The sequence below is a fragment of the Clytia hemisphaerica genome, unplaced genomic scaffold, assembly GCF_902728285.1.
Source record: "Clytia hemisphaerica strain Z4C2 unplaced genomic scaffold, Clytia hemisphaerica genome assembly, whole genome shotgun sequence".
Taxonomy (NCBI): Eukaryota; Metazoa; Cnidaria; class Hydrozoa; order Leptothecata; family Clytiidae; genus Clytia; species Clytia hemisphaerica.
Genome location: NW_027104378.1, coordinates 429,937 through 456,921, shown reverse-complemented (window position 1 = coordinate 456,921; position 26,985 = coordinate 429,937). Strand labels below are relative to the sequence as shown.

At 36.4% G+C, this 26,985-nt stretch overlaps 1 protein-coding gene across 1 annotated transcript in view; it reads left to right on the top strand.

Moving 5' to 3' along the window:
* Nucleotides 1-10,363: 10,363 nt before the first annotated feature.
* The window catches only part of LOC136819085 (dmX-like protein 1), a 66,745-nt gene continuing 50,123 nt past the window's right edge, over nucleotides 10,364-26,985 (top strand). Inside the window, exons 1-18 of the mRNA XM_067075253.1 lie at nucleotides 10,364-10,513; nucleotides 12,831-12,959; nucleotides 13,139-13,207; nucleotides 13,606-13,681; nucleotides 13,885-13,984; nucleotides 16,042-16,108; nucleotides 16,549-16,588; nucleotides 16,824-16,953; nucleotides 17,120-17,465; nucleotides 17,990-18,188; nucleotides 18,723-20,863; nucleotides 21,094-21,240; nucleotides 23,044-23,227; nucleotides 23,723-23,815; nucleotides 24,354-24,575; nucleotides 25,310-25,494; nucleotides 25,839-26,009; nucleotides 26,761-26,858. Coding sequence (XP_066931354.1) covers nucleotides 10,421-10,513; nucleotides 12,831-12,959; nucleotides 13,139-13,207; nucleotides 13,606-13,681; nucleotides 13,885-13,984; nucleotides 16,042-16,108; nucleotides 16,549-16,588; nucleotides 16,824-16,953; nucleotides 17,120-17,465; nucleotides 17,990-18,188; nucleotides 18,723-20,863; nucleotides 21,094-21,240; nucleotides 23,044-23,227; nucleotides 23,723-23,815; nucleotides 24,354-24,575; nucleotides 25,310-25,494; nucleotides 25,839-26,009; nucleotides 26,761-26,858 — 4,490 coding nt within the window. The 5' untranslated portion in view covers nucleotides 10,364-10,420. The remainder of the gene's footprint in view (nucleotides 10,514-12,830; nucleotides 12,960-13,138; nucleotides 13,208-13,605; nucleotides 13,682-13,884; nucleotides 13,985-16,041; nucleotides 16,109-16,548; nucleotides 16,589-16,823; nucleotides 16,954-17,119; nucleotides 17,466-17,989; nucleotides 18,189-18,722; nucleotides 20,864-21,093; nucleotides 21,241-23,043; nucleotides 23,228-23,722; nucleotides 23,816-24,353; nucleotides 24,576-25,309; nucleotides 25,495-25,838; nucleotides 26,010-26,760; nucleotides 26,859-26,985) is intronic.

Sequence of the window (26,985 nt, the reverse complement as noted above, 5' to 3'; positions counted from 1 at the left end):
TCTAACACCTCCTTGGTTGCTTCATCTTCCTTGGCTGGTATTGGTTTTTCCTTAAGGACGACCCTCCGTTTGTCGACTTGGGTTGACATCTTCTTCTGGCTTTGTCGAGCCAAGTGGCGGTAGTATTTCTGTTGTTTCTTTGTTCTTCTGTGTAACATTGTCATTGCACCCAAGGATGACGGGAATATACGGATCACACTTGATGCCAAAAATGTCAACAAAGCACTCCTATCATCAAACTTCCCAATCCCAAGGCCGGAGGATATTAAAGCACAACTTTCAGGCAAAAAGATCTTCTCCAAAATAGATCTAAAATCAGCATTCTGGCAACTCGAAATAGCAGAGGAAGCCAGAAACCTGACAGTGTTCCATGTGAATGGTAAGCTCTATAGATACAAAAGACTGGTTATGGGACTCAAGCCATCACAAGGGGAGTTGAACGCAGCCTTACAACCCCTATTTTCTAACCTTCCAGAGGTCCATGTAATACACGATGATATCGTTATTGCTACTGATGACAAATCATCGCACGTGATAATAATAGAAAAGGTCCTCTGCATACTCCACGAAAATGGTCTTACACTAAATAAAGACAAATGCAAGTCCGGTGCAAAGGAGATTAAATTTTGGGGCATGATCGTCTCAGCCTCGGGAATTCGTCCTGATCCTGAGAAAGTCGAAGCTTTAAATTACTTGACCACTCCTCGAAATAAAGAGGAGTTAATCAGTTTCATTTGCATGATGCAGAGTAATGCTGATTTCATCGAGGGATTTTCTCAAAAAGCATCGACACTCAGGGAGCTCACAAAGAAAGGAGTAAGATTCAAGTGGGAAAAGAAACATAATGACGCCTTCTACACTCTAATAGAAGCGTTCCGTAAGGATGTACTTCTGCGTTACTTCGACCCAGAAGCCCGAACATTCATTATCGTTGATGGACATAAGACTGGATTAGGAGCAATACTAGCACAAGGCCCAACACTGGAAGACGCAAAGCCAGTAGCACTAGCCTCAAGAACCACTAACGTATCAGAGAAAAGTTGCCCTCAACTAGATTTAGAAGCGGCTAGTCTTGATTTTGGGCTTAGACGATTTCGAGAATATGTTGTTGGTTCGCCGGCACTTATCAAGGTGATTACTGATCATAAACCCTTGATACACATATTCAACGGACAACGTCATGGCTCAATCAGGACCAGGCGGATAAAATTGAATCACCAAGATATTCCCTTCATTGTTGAATATCAGAAGGGCTCACTCAACCAAGTTGACTACATGAGCAGACATGCAAGGAGGCTCTCAAGCCTACCCATTGCACAACGAAAGGAGTGTAATGATATAAACAATCTACTCTATACACTTCATACAACACAAGTAATGGACCACATTACATTGGCAAGAATAGCCAAAGAAACAAGTGCGGATAGAAACCTAAATGAAATTCAAAGGTGTCTAAGAATGGGTTACTCGAAAATTCCCAAAAACGCAAACAAGGAGACAAAAAGATTCGGTCCTATCATGCAAGAATTAACAATGGTTGCCAATGGCATTATATTTAAAGATGACAGAATTGTTCTGCCAGAATCGTTACACAACCTGGCCATAGAACTAGCACATCGAGGCTCACATCCTGGACAAAGCGGAATCGAGAGAAGGCGCAGATTCCACTTCTTCTTCCATGAAATGTATGACAAGGTTAAAAAGTTCGTGACTTCATGCAAAGACTGTGCAATCTTTGTTGACAAAAAAACCAAAGAGCCCATAACAAGCCATAAGGTGCCTAACAAATGCTGAGAAACAGTGGCTGTGGATTTATTTGGACCTATGCCTTCTTCGAAACACATAGTTGTCGTCCAGGACCTAGGATCCAGATACCCGGCTGCTAAGCTAGTAATGTCCACTAAAGCAGAAAAGGTCATTCCAGCGCTCGAGGAAATATTTGATGAGTATGGCTACCCGGAAAATCAGATATCGGACAATGGCCCACCATTCAACAGCAAGAAAATGAAGGAATTCAATGAAACTCATGGGACAGCTGCTAGGTTTTCAACGCCATATTTCCCTAGCCAAAACCCTGCAGAAACCTTTATGAAGACAGTAGGAAAGACAATGAAAATAAACAGGCATTCCAGACAAAACGAGGCAGAAGCTTTGAGAGAGGCATTAAAAACATATAGACAAACACCACACCCAGCAACAGGTATACCACCAGCAAACATGCTCTTCAGGGATGGCTTGAAACACAATTTGCCCGCGTGGGTTCGAATCCCATCTTTGTCGCCAAGAATAATATGACCATTGGTGGTTTATTTGTGTTTGTATATATTATATTGACCCTGACTGAAAATACAATAAGTATTATAGATTAGTAAGGAATATATCACGCGGCGTGTGCTTAAAGGAATACAGCTGCGAGTCTCTGCTTTTAGGTGCTTAATATTTGTTTTAAGGGGATGTTGTTTATAGAAGAATCAAAGCAGTCAGTTAAAAAAGAACCACAGAGATAGTAGCTATCATGTGAAAAGGAGGTAATTTTTTTTTGATTTTTCCGACTCAAAGTGAAACACTTTTTCTAAAAAATTTAGAGTCGGTCGGAGGACACAAACCAAGCTATCAATTGGGCCTGGCCATATATCCAGAACTAAGTAACAGATTTTTTGAAATTCTGTAAAAAGGTCCAAGTTCCTGAATACCGTCGCTCTAACTTGGGACGATTGGTTGAAACATGGCAGTCTAGCAAAAAGTTAATTATTCTTTCAGAAAAAATATTATAGGGCAATTTGCGCTAAATCTGTACCGTGTCCAGTCCGAAATCATGAAAAATAAAGTTCATTTAACATCAATCTGCTTTTTTACGACAGTCTATAGCCTCTATTTCATGGAAATGTACCTTGACACCACCTTTTACGGCCTAATTATAAAGATGTAAGGGCTCATGAGCCGTTAGACCGTATGAAGTAAATTCATGATCATGGTAAAAAAAAATCAACAACAAAAAAACAATATTTTACTTAGACTTATTATGACTCAAGAGCTTCTTTTTTACCATAAACTTGTCCGGGACACTCTATGGAATGAAAATAAATCAGCCGGCTTTAAGCTAAAAGAGATATAAAATTTATGATTTCGGATGGGACAAGTGATTTCGGATGGAACATATTTTTCTAGCACCCCTAAAATCAAATCTAATGTGCTTTGAATCTTAGATTTTCTCAATTAAAATATGCTCTATCCTAGGTTACAATATTCAGCCATTCAAATCTTTCTACCCTGCAGAATTTCAGAAATATCGTCAATCTTTATCGTGATTTCGGACGGGACATTTTTTGGTATCACTTTCAATCACCAATGCACTAGGACCTATAGATACCTTACCTGATGGTAAAATTATACTTTTTGACAGATTTTCAAACACATACAGATTGAACTTACTCTCAAACTTAAAAAACCTTCAATAAGCACTCTTAAAATTGGGGCAATGTGTAATGATTTCGGACGGGATACATTTTGGTGTCAAAATCACTGCTAGAGCAAGATTGAAAAAAGGTTTCAAAACACTTTTTTTGTAGAAAAACACATGAATAAATTCCCTATATGGAAAATCAAAATTTCAGGTCAAATACCTTTCTGGAAAGAAAGTGGCTGCCATAAAACTGAAGCACTTTTTTGCTAAAAATTGCCAAAACGAGGTAAAATTGCTTCGCTACTATTAAAACATTAAAATGGCATCATTTTTTCATTTCATAGGTTATGTTTTGTTCCAAGGTCAATATTTGATAGATTCTAGCTAGTTCCCACCAAGTCATTTCTTAACGTCAATTGCGACGACAAAAAAAAAGACTTTCAAATCGTTAATGGTGCAGAAATGAACCGATATTATTTTATTACCTTTTGTACAGCAAAATCATTAGGTTTTCAGTTAAAGTGTTTTGCAAAAAGTTAAAGAAGCAGAACAGAGCTTGTGGAATATAATATGATTGATTAAATAATGGAAATGAAACGAATTGATGAAATTTTGTTTTGCTAAGAAATGCTTTACATTGTCTTGAACACCTTGAGATGTTACGATAACACTGCAAAAAGATGCCCTGAACCCCTTTACCTTTAAGTTCAAAACAAGATAAGTTTGACAATAAAGAATTTTGGCTTAGTAGTAATATTCCCTTTCTACATCTAGCTTAAACTTAAATTACACTTTAAAACGGTTTTTACAGCTGATAGGACAGCTAGAATGTAAAGGTTTGACGTCTTCTTTGACGTCAATTAATTGCTTCTGTGAACAACACAAAAAGTAGTGATCTTGTGCGAGAATATTTATAACTTTTAATTCATTTGAGGTAACTTTGCCAAAGTTTGAGAAATGTTTGGAAATAAAATGTACATACTTCTGCATACTTACAAAAAAATTCAAGCAGCTCATCTGAATAAAAAAATGTACGTCAAAGATTTTAAAATAGGGGCGTTTTTTTTGACACACCCGGTATCATTGAAAATTTACATATTTAAGTTTGTATAAATTAGGGGAGGGGATGCAGGCCAGGAGTCCATCCAATCAAGGTTTTCGTATACATGTTTTTTTATAAGCATTGCACTTACAAGCATATCTAGGCTCAGATATGGGGAAAAATTAAGCATATGGCAAGCATTACTTCAGCCTACGAAAAATGTTTTTTTCCTAATTTTGGCTTTTTTTGGCTGGAATTTTACGGATTTTCAGTATTTCCCTAAATTTATGCTTTAGATTTAAGCATCCCCTCAAGCATTTTTCAGCCTTATTAAGCTTTCGACCTAAGCATCTCTGAGCCTGTTTTCGGATTTTTGTATGCTTATAAAAAGAAAACATGTAATCATATTGAATTGCTAACTGGACGCAGATTTTTTTTTCTGTGGGGTTGATATAACTATTAGAGTAACAATATTTCAATATTCCAAAGAACAAAGTAAAAAAAAACGCAACGTAACTATCGACAAAAAAAAAAAAGTTATATAAGTAATCTTTTGTTTTAATACATTAAATTAGAGTATTTTTATATCTATATGGACTTTCATTTTTCTGGTATGCAAGAGGTCAATTTTGAAGGAATTCGCTTATCTTTTTTCTTATCATATATCCAGATAATGGTTGTAGATCGATTTTAGTATGTAATATTAGCTGGTTCCAGTTTAATAGAGATTGGTACTTAATTGATTTCAATCCATAGTTTAATGTTTTGGCTTTTGGGCGCTCCAGAAGTTTCAGTTTGTTATTTCTAGTAAGATAATTATGAGACAGAGTTTTGAAGTTTAAAATGTTCGTAACAGCTTCAGGAGAAAGATTAGTGAGAGTTTGATGTACGAGTCGGATATTGAACTTTGTTACAGTATGTGGCAAAGTTGGAATATCCAGGTTAATGAAAAGAGGAGCAAATTCTGCATTAAAATCTGAAAAAGTCAAGATGCGCATGTATCTTTTTGAAGTTTGCCTATTCTAGAGTTTTGAGTGAGACTTTGCCCCCATACGATCATTGCGTATGACAAATGAGAGTGAAAAATAGCATAGTATAAGGTTTTAAGAATGGTCTGTGGAACAAAGTGACGCAGTTTGGATAAAATGCTATTCGACCTTCTAAGTTTTGCGGATAAATGATCAAAATGGAAATTCCACGCTAGACATTCATCGAGAAAAAGACCAAGATATTTGACACATTTCGAAAATTTCAAGACGATCGTTTTAAGGAATCATGCCCAGAAATTGAAACATATTGTTTCCTCTCAGTCAGGTAAGATTGAAACCAGAGGTTGGCAACGCCACGTATGCCATAGTGATTAAGTTTTGGTAGAAGAATTTCATGATCCACTGTATCGAAAGCTTTTTGAAGATCAATGAATACCCCGCAAGAATACAACCCTTTGTCAATATTTGACCGAATTTTTTCTGTTAGATTTATTAATGCGTGAGAAGTAGAGTGTTTATTACGGAATCCGAATTGGTTTTTGAAGATGCTGTTGTTAATGTTAAGAAAATTTACAACTCTGGATTTAATTAATTTTTCAAATATTTTATCAATATTAGAGAGGAGTGAAATTGGTCTAAAGTTGTTAGGATCATATGGGAAACCTTTAATTTTATACACAGGTATTACTTTTGCTACTTTAAGAGTTGTTATGAACTTGCCTGTCTGTATTGATAAATTGAAAATTTTAGCAAGGAGTTGAGCTACCTCACCAAGAACAGATTTTAAGATTTTTGGTGGGATGCTGAATGGTCCATTTGCCTTAGGTTTAAAAGCATTGATAAGTTTTACGATTTCCTCAGCTTGTATCTCCTCGAAAAACAGAGCATTTATTGATGAATTTACAAGAGTTTGATGAAAGTTCGCTTCCTCATTATTAACATTTATAGTTTGACGTATTTTATTGGCTATTGAAGTAAAATATTTATTCAATTCCTCGCTTGTGCTACTACGACATTACTTTCTATCAATTCATATACGCCTTTCCAGATATTTCCAGACTTCCCCAAACATTGAAGAAGATAAGATAAGATAAAACCTTAAAATCAACCAGAATTTACAACCTTTCGTCCAAAGCAAAAGACATGCTTTTCTCGCCGCCATATCTTGTTTTAGAATGAGAATTATTTTCGTGTCAGTTCACATGGAAATTTTTTCATCTAATCAGATTGTGTGATTTCACTTTCGCTTTCTCTAGTCCAATAAGACTGCGGGATTTGAGTCATGTGACATCTCCATTGAAAAATCCGAATAGAAATACAGGGGGTCACACTACTGGCTACATGAACTGAAAGCAAACAATTAAGGCCAATATTTTTGGTTTTTCTGAAGGACAAAAGGCATAGGAAGCTTTACTGAAGCAGGGATAAGGCTGGGACTACATGTTTTTTTTACAAGCAAGTGTATGCCCTGGTATGCCCCTCTTGGTCAGGCTCGTGTATGCTTAAGTTCTCAAAGCATCCAGGCATAGTTTATGCTTATTATATGCTTAAGAATCATGCTTATGATTCACCCCGAGTCAAGTTTTTAATGAAATTTCAGAAATTTTGTAAAAGTTTGTTCAGATTTTGGTAGCAATGGAATGTTAGCTAGCCATGGAATGTTTTATTCTTTACTTGACCTCTACCAAACCTTTTTAAACAGATAAAAATGACCACTTGAAAAGTATTTTAGGCTGACATATATGTTCATGTTATGCTTAGGAATTCTGCAAATCTGAGCCTTCATATGCTTATAAGCGTTATGCTTATAAAAAAAACATGTATCTATTTAAAAGATATGGACAAAAAAGGCACTTTTTTGGGTGATAATTAAGATTTACTTAGAAACTTTAATTCTCTTACCCCCGTCTCACCCCCGCCTTGATATGATCAAAGGAACCATGTTGGCCACCCCTACTGAAAATTTCAGATCAAAACAAGGAATTAATTCCTGTAACTCGATAAAAATGGGAAAAAGCTGGTTTTTGACTGTTTCTGATCCTAAAGTGCTATTTTTTGGTAAAAGCTATGCAATTTATGTTTGGATTTCTAGAAAGCTTACCCAATCATTGTCAATATATTTTTATTTGAAAGTAATTGCTTCATGGAATAAAATGATTAGTCAAATCTTATAGCGTCATTTTTCAAAAAAATTTTGCCGAAATCGATTTTTACATTTCACTATTTTACCTTATGCAAACGCATGTGGGACCGACTCAACTTCAAAACATAAATCCTGAGAGTTGGCCCAGTCGCAATTATGTCGGAAATTTTTTTTGATAGCCAAGCCTTTTTCTACATCACTGTTCGGTTGAAGTTTTTGTTTAATTCACCCATTGAGTCTCATTTGTCATTTGAGTTTTTTTCGTCTACCCTCACATCATTGAAATTATCAAACTAAAATTCAATGCTGTGATAGAGCCGGTACCCCAGAGGGCCAAAAATTGGGTCTAGTTTTAAGGCTAACGCATTTCACTGGATTTATTTTAGCAAATTTAAACAGGGCAGCAATGGATTCTGTTTTTTCCGACTGGATTCTTCGGGATTTACTAAATATTAAGAATACGACAACATTTGCTACTGACACTGACCGACCGACCGACTGGATTTGGGGATGTTTTATGATGCGAACGGAACATATTGTTGATATTCGCCTTGGTAGTCTAGTTTGCAGCGACCAAATGTTTTTGAACCCAGAAAAGTCGTACAAAAACATAACCTTTGGAGAATTTCTTTTAGTAATATTCCTTGACCTATTTCCCATACTGGTGTAAAAAAAATTCTAGAAAAGAACAAGTAGAATCCGAAAAATACAAGTTTGCGCGGAAGCAACCAAACAAATAAACTGTTTTTTTACATACAAAATGGATATATACATACATGTGGACAAGAAAGCTTTCATACTGTAAGAAAAAAATATTCAAATGCCATTCATTAAAATATTTTTCCAAAACATGTATGTCAAAAAGCATTTCCATAAAAATCAGCCCGATAGCGTACACTTGCCTAATTCTGGACGGTTTTCAATGTTTTCAATCAAATCTCAAGCACAAGTCAGTTAGTTACACGTTAGCATCCTGCCGAAATTCGTATCAAAGATTAATGCTGCGAAAGCGCTGTATTGTTTACTTGCCTCGCCCGAAAAGTAATTAATCGAACAGTTCGACTACCAAACTAATTGAACTTTGTCGAACTTACTCAAACTACAAAAGTTCGATTAAATTCTAAGGTCTCCTTTTTTTAAAATTGGAATAAGTTCAATTTCTTCAATTTTGAACTTTGTATTTTGAAGAATTTGCGAATATTAGATTAAAAAAGAAAAAAGTAAAATATAAAAGTTCGATTAAGTTCGACAAAGTTCAATCAAAAATACCGTTCGATTGGTGCAATTAATTACGTCTGGACTCACAAACACAAGCAAAAAAATGCACCGCAAAACTTCTAAAGGGATTTGTGAAAAAATAACCCGGCGCTTTTTAATGAAAATAACATTTTCAAAAACCATGAGAAGTTACCTAAAATTTAAGCCATAAATGAAAAATATACAGTAAGCCATATATGAAAAGATTTGAGCCAAGCCAATCTTGAAAACAATTTGAAGATCAACTTCCCAAGAAAAAGATCTATGGGGGAGACCGAACCCACATAGATCCGCACACCGCTGGATAGGCTATTTTCCCGGGAATTTTGCCAGACACTGACCCATTTACATGTGCGAAATTATTTTTACTTTAGCGTATAAACAAGGCCTTAAAAGTCAAAGCGTTGTTTCGAGAATTGAATGACAAAATTCGGTTGGTTGATATCTGCCTGCTGCATAATCACAATCGGTCATTTTGTCTCCACTATTTCTTTCTCTTCATATTTTGTACTAAAAATTCTACAATGTTTGAGGAACTCAAATATCCAAAAGTTTTTCTATTTTTCATGGAAAAATGTGTTTAAAAGGCAATTTCTTTGTTTAAGGTTTTATTTTTCTTCTTGAATTTTCATTTTCAATCTTTATTTAAAGATTAGATAATTTATCAATTGTCTTGTTTTTTTTTAGTGAGCCATCGTTGTGTATAAAACTGTGGGATAATATCCAAATAGAAAGAACATAGTAAAATTCGAGAAAATTCTGTCTGACAAAACGTAAAAAAGCTCAAAAAACAACTTTTCCTATAAAGGAAAGACATGCAAAAAGGTTTGTTTACCTCCCAGAGACCAAATGGCAGGGAGAAAAAAAATATACGCATTAGCTATTTTGTGCAATTTACCAGAAAGGTGTATTTATCGTGGTCATGGTTTTTTCTGAGCAACTCAGCCATTTTGAACTTGAAGAAGTCTCAAAAAAGTCTGGCCTGGGCATGTTCAGGGTATGTTAGGGCCAGGTTTTCAAACAACCCAAAATAGAAAAATATTCTTTTGGCCCGGACATGACCTGAAAATGAGTTTCGTCTACAAACTACAAAAATGCTAGATACTCTCTTTGCATAAAGACAATTTCCTGAACTCAAGATCTGAACTCATCCCAAGATGCCGGCACATCAACAAAAACTTACTCAAAAACTTTGATTCTAATGATTGACATCATTTTTTTTATATGAAGACACTGTATTGAATTTTTTTTAAATAAACTAGAATTTTGTTTTGATAGTTTTCTAATCAACTGATGAATGCTTACGCATTCATCTTTATGTAGTTATTTTTCACATAGAATTATTGCATAGGAATTTATAGGTCTTAGAAGGTTCCTCGTACACAACTTATGATACTGCATGGCCAGAAGGAAAACTTTGGTTGGTTGTGGTTGGTGTATAGTAAATGGGGAGAAAAAATCTCTATGTGGGTAGGGAGGACAATTTTATTTGCCATTTTTCAACTTTTGAAACATTATTTTACAGAAAAATACATTTAAAAAGTGACAACAATGTGTGTTCTTCTATGAGAATCTAAGGCCAAACAATGAGGTTGCATCAAGTTTTAACTGGTGCAGCTAATGTTTTGGAAAACTCAGTAGCTGTTTCCCGTGGAAATGCTTCAGGACTACCATTCACTGTAAGTTTATTTATTTTAGTTTATGTTTATATTTGCATTTTATGTAAATTGGCTAACACTTTCAATCAAGTAAATTTCTTTACATAGGTAAGGTAGCTATTGTCCTGAATGTACTTTTATTTCTGAGGTTAATCCTTTTAGGTGTAGTTCAGAACTAGGGAAGGGGCTTTTTCTGTACCCCAGCTCCATTAACTTTTAATCTAGTTGTTTTTTTTTTGGATGAAATTTTGCACACAATATCCTTGTGATGTAACTTTTGACAAAAAAAACTCATCCTGCCCAAAGTGAGCAAAAATCGAAGCAAACTTTGGGCTCTTTTAACTGCATTTAAGAGCAAACAGGTTAATAGCTTAAGATTCATCATACCCCTCATAGTGTCCTCCCCCCCCCCCTTTATAAAGGGGGAGGGATTCTGATTTTGGCCCTTTTTTTAAAGTATGGGGGAAAATGAAAAATTTGAAATTTGCTGGGGGAAAATAAAGAGGGGGGAAAACCATAAATTTAGGAGATTTTGACTGGGGGAACTTCACTGATCTCAAGGTGATCTTGTTGCAAAACCTGTTTAAGCAATAAAATCAGCAAATCTTTTGGGAAAAACCAACTTTTCAATACAATTTCATTTTTCCAGCACTTTCAAGGCTATTTTTTCAAGCTTTCCAAAATTTCAAACTTGATTTAAGGCATTTTTATGTTAACCATATGGGGAACCGCAAAATCTTCAAATAGCTGGGGGAATTCAAAAAAGAGGGGGGAACCGAAAAATTTTGAAATATGGTGGGGGAAATAAAAGAGGGGGGAATGGAGAACAATTTTGATTTTTAGTGGGGGGAACCAACCCAGGAGGACACTATGCCCCTTATGTTACAACAAATTCAGTGACCTAGACCCCTTTAAAGTTTGCAAATGGGCCAAAATATCCCAAATTTTAAGTCATTTTTCAAGCAATGTTAAGAAAATATTTAAATCAAGGTTAAAAATTTATGGTAGGAGGTTACATAGGTTTTTCTTTTGATCCTGAGAGACCAGGTGGTTATCTTTCAGGAACAGAAGAGTTGGAGGCCAGACAATGTTGGGATTTCTAGGAAAATTTGGCTAAAGTTGGTACTTTTTTGAAACCTAATTGGCTTTTCGGGCCTCTAGGGGCCAGTAGGGCTGGAATTTTTTATTGCAATCACTTCAAATGGACAGAACAGGGACTGAACTATCAGAAAATATCATTTTTAGCAGGACTAAACTCCCCTGGGACAGGTCAGATGGCTCTAAAATACCCCTAAAATCAAATTTGTAGTGTTTTTGTGACGTCATAACTCCAGCTACCTTTGATAATTTTGATTTTTTTTTAAATTGTTTAGTTTACCGGCCATAGTTTCAGAATCACCAAAAACCAATTCCTCATTTTGATTTGAGAAAGCATGGTTCTATATCAAAAAACTTTTTAAGTGCAATGCCCAAAAATGTCATAAACTTCAAACTGTTATAAATCCGCCATTATGGATTTTCAGACCAAAATATTTTGGGATTTTACTCAGTTCAGTGTACTTAAAAACATATCCAAAAATAAAAAAATCTAAGTTTTAAACTACTGCCCCATTCTTTAAAAAACTGGCTCTGTATTTAAGGTGTGAAAATTTTTATTTTATTTTGAAGTGTAATACCTTATTGGAACAAATTTTTGCAGGAATTAATTTTAGCGTTTTTCGCGGTTTTTCGTCAAAATCGCTAAAATTTGAGCCCGCGAAAAATTTTGAGAGTTAAAATCCACGAAAATTAATTCCCTCGAAATACAATTTCTTCCAATTTTATTGAAAAATCCCTAGGAAAATGAAAAAAAATTGTCCAAAAAAGGGCAAAACCGCGAAAATTAAAACCCGCGAAAAATTCCAGAATGAAAAAACCCGAGAAAATTAAAACCGCGAAAATTAGTTAGGAAGTTAGGAATTTACAAAAAATTGATGTCAAAAGCTCTCTTATTTCAGTTATTTATTATTTATAAGTTATTAACATTAGTTTCACCACCAAATACCTTTTCCACTTTTTTGAAGCTCCTTATCTCAGCCAGTTCATCATACCACCGACTTAAAAATGGTACAAGGAACATAAGGAACATAAAAATAAACATCAAGACGTGTTTCTTTAATAGGTTATACTATAATGGACGGTACCTATGTCTATTCGCTACCATTTAGTGAAAAATGAAGTTCATACAGCTCATTTTATCCTAGGAGGAGTTCAGCGTAAACCAATGGTGATTGACCAACACCAAATTCAAATTTTGACTTTAGGCTTGCTAATTATCGAACAAGTTATTTTGTTTTAGGTTTATGGTTCTGGTTATGAGGTGGTTGTATTAGATAGTCATTTTAATAGAGTGCAGATACTTTCACCTCAAGATGCATCAATCACAAGTATTGTAAAATGTATTTCATGTGGAACCTTAGAGGGCAAGGTAAGGAAAATTCTGTTGGTGATTATTTATGTTGTTTTAAATGTTAGAACTAGTAGATTAACCATGAAAAAACATTCTTATATTCAAATATTAATTTATTTTAAATTTGGGTTAAAGTTGAATTGAAGTGAGATTGCTACACTATCACTAACACTGCATTTTTTGTTTTTCAATAACAGGTTGCAGTGTCTTACGGCAAGAAAGTCATCTTGTATGCTCCACAGCTTGATAATAAAGCTGTATTCAAGGTAATGACTTATTTCAGATGTTACAGTCATTTTGCAGATTATTAGATTCCTGAAATGTGAATATCTACATATTATTTGAAAGAAAAAAATAAGATTGTAAGTCTTATTAACAAAATTGTAAGAAAAAAATAAAAGCAATTAAAAAAGTAGCCATATTTACATTTTTTGGAATAGGACATTTTTTTATAGTTTTTCAATTGCACTAGATAAACTTTGTTTATAAATTTCATAAGGCACTTTGACCCTTCATTTGACTCTTTTAAGCAATTAAGTCAAACCTAAAACATGAAGCTTTATCAAGTAACACAATATGTAAAAGCACATGTGAATTATCAGCTTGATATTAATTATTGGAGTCTATTTCACTTAGAAAATTATTTCAAAATCTTTTTTTTAAGCTTCCCTTTCGTTGGAGGAAGGTTGCTGTTCTAGATTTTGAGGAAGATGTTTCAAAAATTTGTTGGGATGAAGAGAGTAAGCAAGAATTAGAATTGATTAACTCTTTTTTGAAGTATCATTTTTAAATATTTTTCAATAAAAATCTAAAATGGATTGATTTTTTGAACTGGTTAATTCACACCTTTCTAATTTATCAAATATATCATTTATATACTACGCTTTACAGCATGCCCAGCTTAAAAGATTTTTACACTCTTTTGTTTTATTGTTTTTAACAGGTGGCCGATTATTGATTGGTAGTAATGTTTTATCCATGTGGCGTAAAGTCTCACATGTTGATGACAAGGAAGACGAATGGAGCTGTGTTTGGAAGAGAAGGTATTTATAATTTTTCAGTTTTCAATTCAAATTTCTTTATTCTGAAATCGTCACATGGTTTCTTGCACTGTAAAAGGGACCTAATTTGACAAAGCATTTAGCATAGATAATAACAATGTCTGGTTCGAGCAATTTGAGCAGTGTAGAAATCTTCTCATTAGAATCGTCTAAAATGCCTGCTAGCTTGCCAGACCTGGTCAGACACTTAAACAAGGTCAATTTAATTCAGTTCAGCTTCAATAGCCTTTTGCTAGCACTCCCACCTCGGGCCGCAATGACCCTGGTTCGACCCCCAGAGGATGCTATTTTTCTCAAATTTCAAATTTAAATAAAACTATCTCCCTCCTTCTTTCCCTATCTCTCACCACTCCTTTTACCTCAAGACCTCTCTTCCCACTCCACTCTCTAATTTGCCTCTGTCTAAACTGGTACTACTTTCAACATTGGCTAGTATCTACCTCCGTCACACCCATTTGACCCGCCCATCACATTTCCGCAACACACGCCCCTCTCACCCGATTGGTTAGAATCTCTGAACAGGAACCTCCCGATTGGTTAGAATCTCTGAACAGGAACCAATCGAAATGTAGTCTCCATGGTTACATCAAGTTGTTTACAACAGCGCCAAATTTCAAAAAAAAGAAAAAAAATTTTTTTTCGCTCTTTGCATCCAACACTGAAGACTACTGCCAAACTTCACCTCAATGTAAGAATACTTCTATGTTCATTTACCCACCCCACTGCTTTCAAAATACCCATTTCTTTCAACATCTCTTTTTCTTTTTCTCAATCTTCTCACTCTCCTCTGGAGGCTTCACTCAGGCACATAACAGTCTTTGAATCCCTCCACTGATAGGTCATGTCATGTTCCACGTCTACAGGTATAAGTTGATGAGACATGACGCCTGATCGATTTCATGTCTCTTGGTAGAGAAGATGGGTGGTTCTAGAAGAGCAAAGAGTGTTTACTCCTGCCGGCACACCTAACTCTAGGGGAAGTCCTAAATGCTTCCTCTTCTTCTCGCCTAGACAACTGTCTACAACTCTATTCCATTACGGCCATTCAAAAAGCCTAGACAGCCACATGACTTTGTCTCCACTACTCCAACACAAAAATAGGATCTTCATCTTTTCAAAGTTTGTTCTATGGCCCACAGCCCCATGTTATGATTTATTTAGCATACACGTCTGACATTTCCATGACACCTTGGTTCAAAGCCCATCACAGTCTTCTTTTCTTCAAAACATTGTTCTGATTACACCTTCTATGCTCAAGCAATCCCTCTCTATTCATTTTCAAGCAGCCCAATCTGCTCCAAGAACACTTTCTCAGCTCTTCCTTAAGCAGCACTGACTTCAAAAAAAAATTTTTTTTTTTTCAAACCTACTACTGGTAATTAGATTGATATAGATTACCCGTCTGCTTTCAGGGTTTCTGTGTCGTGGGATAGATCTTCCCACGATACCGAAACCTTGGATAGCATAATAGTATAGAATCGTCTAAAATGCCTGCTAGCTTGCCAGACCTGGCCAGACACTTAGACAAGGTTTTTGGATCAAGTGCACACTTCTATTGTGTATACAAAAATTATCTTGTTTCCTTAGACAAGGTCAATTTAATTTTTTGTTTTACGGGCCAAGTTACCCAAAAAATGGGTCTGTCAGTTGGTTGGTGAAAAAATAAAGATACAACTAGAATTTCACCTACCGTATTGGTATATATTTTCGCGTGTTACAAATTTTCGCGGGTACTTAATTTCGCGAGTTTTTTGGTCAATTTTCGCGAAATACTGTTTAAATAACTAGAATTTCCTAAAAAGTCAGCAAAAACTACTAATCTTGTTAAAAATGCGAAATTGAAAATTTGGCAGTCTGTTACTACCAAAATCAATTTTATTTTCATTTCGATTTTTGGAATTTCAGGGTTGGTTGGGCCTGTTAAACAACTAATCATATTGGTGGATCGCCTAAGTGAAAATTAGCTCTTGTATTGATAATTCAAGATAATTTATTATAAAGATTTCATAATTCACTTTCATCTTTTACTTTTTGTGAAGGTTGGCAACAACAGTCAATCTATTGGAGATGTCTCCTGACGGGCACTTTTTTGCATCCTCTGGTCAGGTATGATAAAATAAGCTAAAATCCATTCAAGTGTGCACTATTCTTTACTACAATGTGAAAACCATGTCAGTGTAATTAAACTAGTTCCCTACTGTACTGTGGTTTCCATATGGCACAAAAAAATAGTGCATACTTTAAGCAAAATTGACTTTAGATTGTAGTACTTTGTTTGAAAACAAACATAGTGCAGCTAAAACTTTTTTGATTTTAGCAGTGTACTTTGGACTTAACCTTTAGTGCTGCACCTACTACGTGCCCCCTAAGAGAGGGTTGTTCCAGCCGAACACTGTCACTTTTTTCTTCAAAAACCACAACACCAACAAAAAAGGACCAATATCTCCTTGTAGAAGAAGATCGTATCAACTAGACTGGAAAATATGATGTTGTTCCTTTTTCCAGAAATTTTATAACTGGAAATTTCTTTCATTTTTCTTTTTAAGGCTGATTGTATGATCAAGATTTGGTTCAGAGCCCCTAGAGGTATACTGATTTTGATCATTTTGATTGATCACTAGAAAGTTTTATTTAACACTATTGTGTTACAATTATTCTTTAGCCAATGATGACGGCAAATTTAAAATGTACTTAACTTTTAAGAATGTCTAACTTTACAACAAATAAAATTATAATTAATGTACAGTTATACTGGTATGCGGAAAAGAAAGTATTTTGCGTGGCCAATTTTGCAGCTCATCTTTAATGCTCACTTTTTCAGTTTCCAGTCACACACAACCACCTGACAGCAACATTGATCATTTCGAAGAAGAATACAACTTTATTTACATTATGCACCCAAAGCCAGTTCAAAGTTTTTCTTGGCGGCAAACCAGCAAACACATGCCTCTGTAAGTCAAAGAAATATCTAAATTTATACTAAAATTGAACTGCTTTCAATCTGGTTTTATTATACTGGCCCTATTTGGGCCTGTGTTCGATTTAGGGACTTAAAACAGTGTTATTTTTTTATATGTTCCTCAATTTATTGAAAACTTTTCTAAATTCATCCCACAGTTGTATGGTTCCAAACGTCTTATTAACCTCATGTGCTGATCATGTATGTCGTGTGTGGACAGAGACTGTCAAGTACAAACCGTCACATCACAACAACGACAAAAAACAAGGGAATATAAATTTGAGAAAAGATCGTGCTGAGTCAGATCTCAAACAACAGACCACAAACCATTTGCGTCTTGACGAGAAAATCCATGCTCAACAACATTACCATCTGGTCAGTATGTATCATTTCCACCTGGCTGCTGTCATTAACCCGATCACAGATATTGCTTTATTATCCACCATCCCAACTCAATCGATATTTGGGAGAAGTTTTCAGCTTCAATGGCTGAACAATAAAGAGGTTAGTTTAAGTTTCTATTGGCAGATAAAGGATTTTATGGTGCTTCAGACACTACTACTTGAACCAGTAAAGCTCATTTACCAGTAATCCCTGAGTTAAATCACTAGATCATAAAAAAATGCACAATAATTACTATAAATAAAGTGGAGTCTCGTTGGTACGAACTTCTCTAACTTCAATGTCTCCTTAACTCGAACAAATTTGTGTTCCCTGTGCGTCTTGTAGTTATGGAGACTCTGCTGCATATGTAAGTATTACCCACCTCACTCCACATGCGACATTTCTAATATATTATATGTACTAGTAATGATATTCATGATATGCACCACTGCAATGTCTTCCACGGACCCAACAGCTGATTGGTTGCAAGTGACATATTGACTGGTTTTACGTTACTTACAACCAATCAGCTGTTGGATCTGTGATGTAATGTCAGAAGACATTGCAATGGTATGAATAAGCATGATGTAACATAAGAGCTACGTAAATTTCATGTAAAGTTTTATCGAACTTTCCATCATTAGGTTGCATTCACCACTGCAGTTGAAGCCATTTTTGCGTCCATCAGAGATCACAAAGCAAATACCACCAGTGGTGGAGGGAACACTTCATCTACTGATCCCTTTCTTATGGTGGATGAGATTGATGGTAATATGGAGTTCAGTGATCATCATGATACCACTGTCAGTGACGTCAAAACTCTTGATCAGACACTGGATGAAGGTAGGAACTGTTTATCCTACTGATCTCCATAGCCATTTCACCGTAAAAATGAATCGTAGGTAATCAGGACTACTGCACTCTGATTCAACCCCTTTTTGTTGGTCTAGAATTTTGGAGGTTTTGCATCTAACTACAGGAAGCTGTGAATCAGTCCTGATTACCCATGATTCATTTCGACTGAGAAATGGCTTAAATTAAACTCTGGAATAAGTTTTATCAGTTTATCCTTGAGTGGTGTTTTGGAGAAAAATGGTTCCCTAAATAATATAGTAGCCCTTCTTATCGCTGGTCAATTTATAATACACTGGTTTTGACCAACCTTAGATAGTTGTTATACCATTAGGGCACCACCTTCTAAAACCATAAAAAGGCACAAGGAAAGGAGAATCATGAGCAATACACTGGTCTTACATTTGGCACGTGACAGAATCATGCCATGGTTGTGCCACAGAATCTTAAGTAATTTACTTAAGATTTTAGACAACACAAATACGAATCTTTGGGTCAAGTATCTTTTGCTTATATTCTTTTCAGATCAAATGGAGATTACAACAGATGGTGAGGCAAGCTCCAAAGCTGGTTTATCATTGAAGCTCCCTGATCTCTCACCTCTCCAAGAGACAACCAGCGATGCCACATTCTCCGCCTATCACAATGAATTGAATAACCTTGTCCATGATTGGTGCACATCAAGCGATACTTTATACTGTATTCACCCAGTAGATGGCTCACTACTAATATGGGTTGTTGACTTTATTGACGATTTTACCAGTGCCTATTACCGACAAGTCCAAGTCAGTTTTGCTTCAAGAATCCCAGCTACTTTCTCCAAAGCTGACGCTACCAGCCTATGTTGGACTAATACGTATCACTATACACAAGCTCAACTAAACCCATCAAATTATGACATTGAGGATAACTTGGAGAGTATTCAGAAGACAAAAAACCTCAAAAAGACTGATAAGTTAGCTGTGTTGCAATCATCATACATGGTTTCTGCACATGCGGATGGGAGTCTGAACCTTTGGTTGGTCACTTTCTCAGATAGCGGCTCTTTCACTGGTATAGCAAGTATTACTCATGTTACCAGGAGCTGTGGACCACGCTTTGGTACCACCCAGCTTGTAGTCCATCCCAGTCTTCCTTTGGTGATTGGAACGTCGCAAAGGACATTGAGAAAAGGTGATCGTATAGAATCGATAACCAATGATATAGAATCTGAACTGATCCTATGGAATACTACTCACGTTAGCCCGTTATCAGAGTTCAAAGGAGTTACTGAGATGGCTAGAATCTCATCATCAAATCCGGACAAGTTTTTATCTTTAAGTTGGATACCTGAGATGTTTCATTTCTCATTGCTGTCAATTACCAATGATGGTATTGATCTATTACCGAATGTTCCTTCAGCATGCTTTATCGCTGCTACCGATAAAGGGTTACAATTATACCAGATTTTATTAGACGCCAAAACATTGTTATCAAATCTCGGTGTATTGAAATTCTCAGCTTCCTTGCCACATCACATGCAGATTTTATCGGATTTAATCGAAAGTGAGCAGTCGGGATCGCAATCGGCTTGTATCATGAATGTCTGTCAGCTGGATGATTCTACTGATATCAAAAACATTCATTTCTTGCACGTTTTTGATAAACAGTCCATATGTAAGCAAACTTTAAACGGTGATTGTCTTCGAAACAAGCTCAACACGTCACAAACACTGCAACAAGGAAAACAGGAATTTTATGTACTGACCATTTACAATGAATATGGAATCAACCAGAAAATAGCTGTCTGGAAAATCAGTATCTCGTATGACGAGAAGTATGCTTCTCCACTCAGTCCAGCTTCAGTAGATGGTGACTTCTCACCTTCCAGTCCTCCTGCATCCACCTTCAGTATCAACCATTGTGTCAGTCAGGAAAGAATCTACCATCAAGATATGATGACGTCTGATTCCAGTGATAGTTTCACGCACCTCACAGCTACAGCTGATTTACACAGCTCCAATGATTTTTGCTCCTCATTGCCTGTTAAATATCATTTCGTTGGAATCTCTTCGGAAACTATTCAATTCTGGGAACTCAACTTAGATGAGAACGAAACACTTTCTGTGCAGCCTACAGACCATATAGATACGAAACTGTCTTGGGATGAAGACATTGTATGTCTTTCGTGTGCAACCTCTTCTAGACTAGCGTACATTTCTAGAAAGCCGATCTCTAGCGGCGGTGGGAACAAAGATTATTATTTACATATCAAAGAGAGCGAGACGTCTGGTGAAGAGCAATGGAATACTGAATTCTCACAGCTGTTTTATCCGAATGTTGAAGATTCGAACGCTGTGAAGCTCTCATGGTTATCGCTTGAAAATGGACAATTCTTACTCGCTGTAGCTATCAACAACGAAGTCTTAATCTTTTGTCGGAACCGAACTGCCGTGCTAGGAAGTTCAAAGGGCACTAAACATGTCTTCGATTGGGGCGTCCTGAAGACCATCAAAGTCCATGACGATTTTAATGATTTGTTTCGGTTGACGACAATCGCATGGAGCTCGGCTGGTTTTTTCATGCTTGGTGTCGAGAATGAGATACAAGTTTACTCGCAATGGGAAGATAATATTGAAGTCGTGTTCAAAATTAAAAGTCATTTTGCGTCCATCCTGAGCGAAAGTGTAAGTAGTTTAACCTTGATTGTTTTTTATTGTCCTCTGAAGTAAAGGTCTATGCGAAACATATAAGTGCTTTTAGACCATGTTTGTACGTAACGGTTCCGTTTCAGTCCGAAACGAAATTAAATTAAGCCTTTCTATTGGTTAGAAGTGGCATTCTTGAATTTAACCGTAGTCGTTGCACTCATAATAATTTGCATGAAAAGACCTATTTCCTTTTTCTTTAAATACAGAAAGAACAAGGTGTAATTTTGACGACCAATTCCTTCAGTATGGCGTGTGAACAAATGTCATGTTTACCACAATATCATCCTGGTTATCTCATACAACTACTGAACCTTGGTAAAATGAGGAGGATTAGAGCCATTCTAAGACATTTGGTAAGTATACATTATTGGCCCAGCGTCAGCGATAGCGCCTTTCACTTTCATTCCTGTCCTTCCTTCCTTCCTTCTGTGTGTCAGTCAGTCTGTCCGTTCTGGTAGAAACGGCGCCTAAAGTCACAGTATACATTTCTTTTTAGAAAGTAACTCCAATCTTCGGATCAGGGATGGGGTTGCTTTAGCATTCTAGTTCATTTTCTGAAAAAATTTCTATGACTACCCCTAATATCATACTATATTTTATGCTTATTGGGTCAAGGGCTATCGTTTGCATAGATTATCTAAAAAGCTTTTACTTTACTACAATCAGTACCAAAATATATTGGCAATTTTGGGTATTTTAACGGTTTTCAGAATTTAAAGGTCGAAGTGAGAATTGCAGTTTTAGTATTTCCACTTTGCTTCATCGGATTTTTCGATTTAGGAGGGGTTTTAAGTGGCATCCAGGGCTATATTCTCTGCCTTATTGGTCGGCTCTTTTGACCTTTTAGATCCTGAGATCCTAAGGTCTTAAGTCTAATGTTAAACTCTACTTCCGAACTTTAAAGCACTTAAAAATCAATTGCGGTTTTAGTTTTTTGAGGGGATTCCCCTTTTTTGTAGATAGTGAAAACAGTTTCGCTAATTTCAGGGCTCGAGCCTTAGCAACAGGATCGTGGTTGTAGTGGTCTAATTACTGTGTTGGTAAGCGAGTAGCCCGGATTCGATTCCTGGAGGTGTCTTTTTACCCAATATACTGCCGTGTGACGTCATTTCCACCCACGATCAGCCATTTTTTTAAGAAATGGTAGAAGAAATAATATGTACAGGATGATTTAGTAACACCTTGATAGCTCAAAGTCTTCAAATATTTCCTGTTTGGACCTGCGCATAGTTTTTTGTTTCCTGGGTGAAATTTTTGTCAGTTAATAACAGGCAGCTTGCTTGAGGTTTGCTTGAAGGCAGTCCCTAACTGGATTTTGTCGGATCGGTCTATACCGTCATTGATACAGCTCATAATCAGAGCCACTCAGCTATCTATCAAATTTCAATTGGTAAATAAGTACCGCTGGCATATTAGTAGTTACTGTGTCAATCACGGGCCTTCGACAACTAGGTTCGCTGTGTTGACTTCACCACAAGTGAAGTAAGACTTGCTATGAAGATTCCTTTTCCATGGCTAATTTGTTTATTTACAAATACCACGTATCCTTTTAAGGTTGAATTTATTTAGTAAACCAGCAACACACCTTTTCGACCATAGCCGATAATTGCCGCGCGGGCATTTTTTGTCCGTTTTACCACTCCAAAATCATCCCAGTCTTTTTTTCGCACCTATAGACAATAGAAAAAGGCATAAAAGGGTTGGATCGAGTTTAGGGGAATAATTAAATAATAAAGTGGCGCGAACCTGACCGCGCGACTACGATCGAAAAGGTGTATTCGAGTTGACACCTGTCCTTCTCACGAGATATATATATGTGAAGAAATTCAAAGAATTTCTGTCCAACTATCTTCTTTCAGGAGATTTGGGTGGCAGAGCAGCATATGCATTTCGTCCTTATTAGGACTCGTCAGCACTGCATACTGCACCCTGGTTAGGCAGATCGAATTGCCTAGCATCTCACGCCATAAAACTAATTGTGGCGCAGACTGAAAGAAGAAGTGGACAAAGGGAAATTCCCTAGGGAATTCTGTGAATGACTCCTCTGGAGTCATTATTAGTATATATATATATATAAACCAAGCCTAAGTTGAAAAGGAGCTACTAAGCTCAGTCACTTTCAAATCATATCATTTATTTATTTCTTCCTTTAACAGGTTCGATGTGTAGCTGGGGCGGAGGTAGCAGACGCTGCAGCCTGTGATAGTAATACTGATGATATGGATTCCATGCATTTGGCTGGACGAACACGGGCTAGAACGCTCACAAGAACTTACAGCAATCTATCACAAAACGCACAAGATTTCTCTATCGCTGAATTAAACGAAAAGAAAACCATTGGTGAGTAAAGTATTAAAAAGCAAGTTTGCGACCGTCATCCAAAGACTCCCATCATCTTTTAAATGTCTACCCGAAAGCAGAGAAAGGCGCTTATGGATTTCTCCCTCCACCCTTTACTAGGCATCAAGTAAAGAGTCATCAAGTTCTATTCTTCAAAATTTTGGTGTAACCCGGCGGGTGGGGAGGATCTCACAACCTAGCGCACATCAGCCGAATGCTTTGCTTTACGCTACAGTTGTTTATTTTTTGCCCAAATGTTGCCTCTTGTGTTTTTTATGAGGCGTTAATTTTACAATTAGCTAGTATAGTATCTCTTCAATCACTAAACTTGATGTCCGAGATGAATGAAATTAGTTTAAATTTGATTTGACATTAATTTCTCGTGAAAATCCTTTCATAGTTTGATGTGTTTTCTTTATTTTTGATTCTGATGAGCCTCAAAGAAGGCTCAGTTTGATTGATGGCTATACCTCGTCTGTTAAATGTTTTTTACAGATCCAGACATAGACGTGGTACCGCCTCTCTCGCTCTCTTCTCTCCTGCAAGCGGACAAAGACCAGAGTGGAACACTCGACAGCAAAAATAACGGTAAAAAGAAGCATTTTTTCTGCAGAAAATTTACTTCGAAATTTTAATGAATTATGAAATAAGTTCCGTACTTCTATCTGGATTTCTTGTTCACTGGGATTTTAGTTAGAAAGTGTTTCATTTCTTGTTGCACTTATTCAATCGTATTTGCTTTTTTTCTTTTCGCTTCACTTCAAATTGAGCTATCGGTCTAAACGAAGCAGGAGAAAAAACTAGAGACACCTCATACTAAAAGCCATTCTTTATATTTTAACACGTTAATACGCGGGTTTCCAGTTATATTGTTTCTTTGCAATTTTTACGCAGTTATATCAAGATTATCTGAAAACTTAGAGAGCACCTCACTAAAAACCGGGATTTTTCAGTAAGTTTATTGCGTAGAAAAAACGTGGGTGACGTCTAGTATAGACTACTGAAAACTGCGCGAACTTACATTTTTTAAACCAACCAACTTGCTATTTTTCGTCTACATTACACTGGGTCAATCAAAACAAAGAACTAATTCTAAACTTATGCATTGTTTGTTTTTCTTTCTTAGACCAATCAGATGATTCCTTATTAGCAGAGAGTGTGGTTTTCTACAGTTTGAACCAAGCCAAACTATTAACAGAACACTTATCGAGGAAACACTTACCTGGCTTGTCGAGTCAAGAACAAATGTATTTGCTGGCGTTATCAGATACCATTGCATCGAGTAAAGATTTAGACATTGAAAGGATCGAGGGCTCGGACATCAAGAAATATCGGACAGAAGCTTCAGGTATGGAAATAGACTATGCTATAGTCTAAGACGAATTCGAAAAATAAAGAATAACCTCAAACACGCAAATTAGCAGTCGGGCGGAAATTTTGTCTGCGCGGGCGAAAAATAGTCGGAGGGGCTCAATGTAAACACAGACTCTATTTTCCGCCACGCAACATATTACGTTTTATAATATACAACTATGTTATATCGTAATATCATAATAATATAATATTACACGGACGATAGCATCGTCTAGTATGGAACGGTTTTTTATGCAAAATTTTCTGGAATTTGTTAAGATTTATCTACAGTGTTAAAAGTTCTCCCGTCTCAGCAAAGTGCATAGAGGGTTTTCCGCCTCAAAATTCAGCATAATTTACCAGATCTCAAGAATGTTTGCTGTGTAAAATCCATTTTCCGACTCAGACGAAAGACCTTGCTTTGACCACTATATCTACTTTTCAATACTTTGGTTTCGAATTGCGATTACCTATGTACCAAATTAGTAGTTTCATATAAGAAATAAATGAATTATTTAGATGCAATTGCCTTATTTTTGTTATCGGAAACACCAAAAAAGCCTGAATTAGATCGGGATTTGTTCTTGATTTTTTGTCATCAAAACAAGTTCATTGTCATGGCGCAGGTGGTAATTCTTTGTTTGTAATAACATGAAATATACTTTACTAAAATGTCTGACCTTTTTAAGAGGCCTAATGACTTACACTATAAACTTTATTCTTTTCCAGCATCAAGTTATCTCGCAAGTGGTGGCGGTGGAGGTGGTTACGCTACAACTGGCGCCACAGGTGTCGGAGATTTCGCCAGTGACTCGGTCGATGAGTGTGGTCTGCGTTTTTTGATTTTGTTGCGACATCACACGACTGTATTGAAGTCAGTCTCACCCAAACAAAGAGCTACTCTGGAACAAATGGTAAACAGGTTGTTCCTTAATATGCCACTCCAATCCATCAAACTTTAAAGCAAAATAAAGCAAACTTTAAGAACTTTTTCCTCGGAATAGTGTTATTATCATCCAACTGTCCGATTCGGGTGGGTGGGTTTCTGTCTAAATAAGGGCTAGGGTGGAAGATTTTTGGTTTCTCTTTTTATGTTTATCTTTTCTCCTTTATAGATTAGTTAAAATGTTGATTAACTTAAATAGTTTCCACCAATAAGTTATTGTAACTTCAATAATGGTGGATATCCTATGAGTTATATAAATTTTCCAGAAAGACTGAAAAATAATGAGACTTTTTCTTCCCGATTTATTTCCAGGGCATGTTGCCATCCGAATACTGTTGGGCTTTTCATTCGGATTGCACTGAGGAGCTGATCGCCATGTTACCGGGAATGAAACGTAACGAACCGTCGTGGATGGATCTACGTTCTCACGGAGCCGGCTGGTGGATACGTAGTAACGACGTCCTAAAACGGACCATAGAGAAGGTATATTATTTAGCGACTTTTCCGTCTATAGTTTCAGTGGTTAAAAGTTAGAAATAGGCTTTTCCTTCTCAAAATTCTACAAATTTCACTAAATTCTCAAGGGTGTAAAATCTATTTAAAATTTATTCGTCTGCGACGAACAACCTTGCTTTGACCACTGTAGTTTGAAATTCTAGTTCAAACTTTTACTAATTCCAATAAACGTCCAAAGAATTAGGCTTTGATAGGAATATCCATACAATGCTGTTTCAACTTAATGTTCCATATAACGTTAGATGAACGTTGAAACAACGCTGTGTACCAGCTGGATAACTTTGCAAAGAATTGAAAAGGTTGAACAACGGTTCTCTTCAGAATTAGGAAACCTAAAAAGCTTTACGCATGGACAGTACGCGGTACGGCCCGGGAGTAGTACCCTTGATGTTCGACGAGGGTGCGGCGCTTAGGAACCAAAAAATTGCAACCTACAGTAGACTCTCGCTTATTCGAATCTTTCCATAATTCGAACTTGCCCCTCAAACGTCCCCGTCAAGGAGAAACACCCTCAAAATACTTCTATAAATCGAATCTCGCTGTAATTCGATCAAATAAGATTCCCCCCTTCGAGTTCGAATTAGCGAGAGTCGTCTGTATATAGAAGTATCAATGGTAGTCTTCGTATCCCTGCAAAAAATGAGGCCCTTTACCAATCAAACTTTACTCATAGGCCAATATAGTCAAACGATGAGATTTTTTGCTAATTCTCTTTTAGGTTGCAAAGACACACTTTCAGATGAACAAAGATCCATTAGATAGTGCCATCTTTTATTTGGCAATGAAAAAGAAATCACTCATCTGTGCATTGTTCAGGTAATTAAAGAGTTCGCAATCGCCGCCTGTAACGTAACGTGGAGAATTTTTACATAGTCACCCACTGAAAAATTGCGCTCCAAAACCATCCCAAATTTTAGAATTTCTATCCCAGTAAGATCTCATA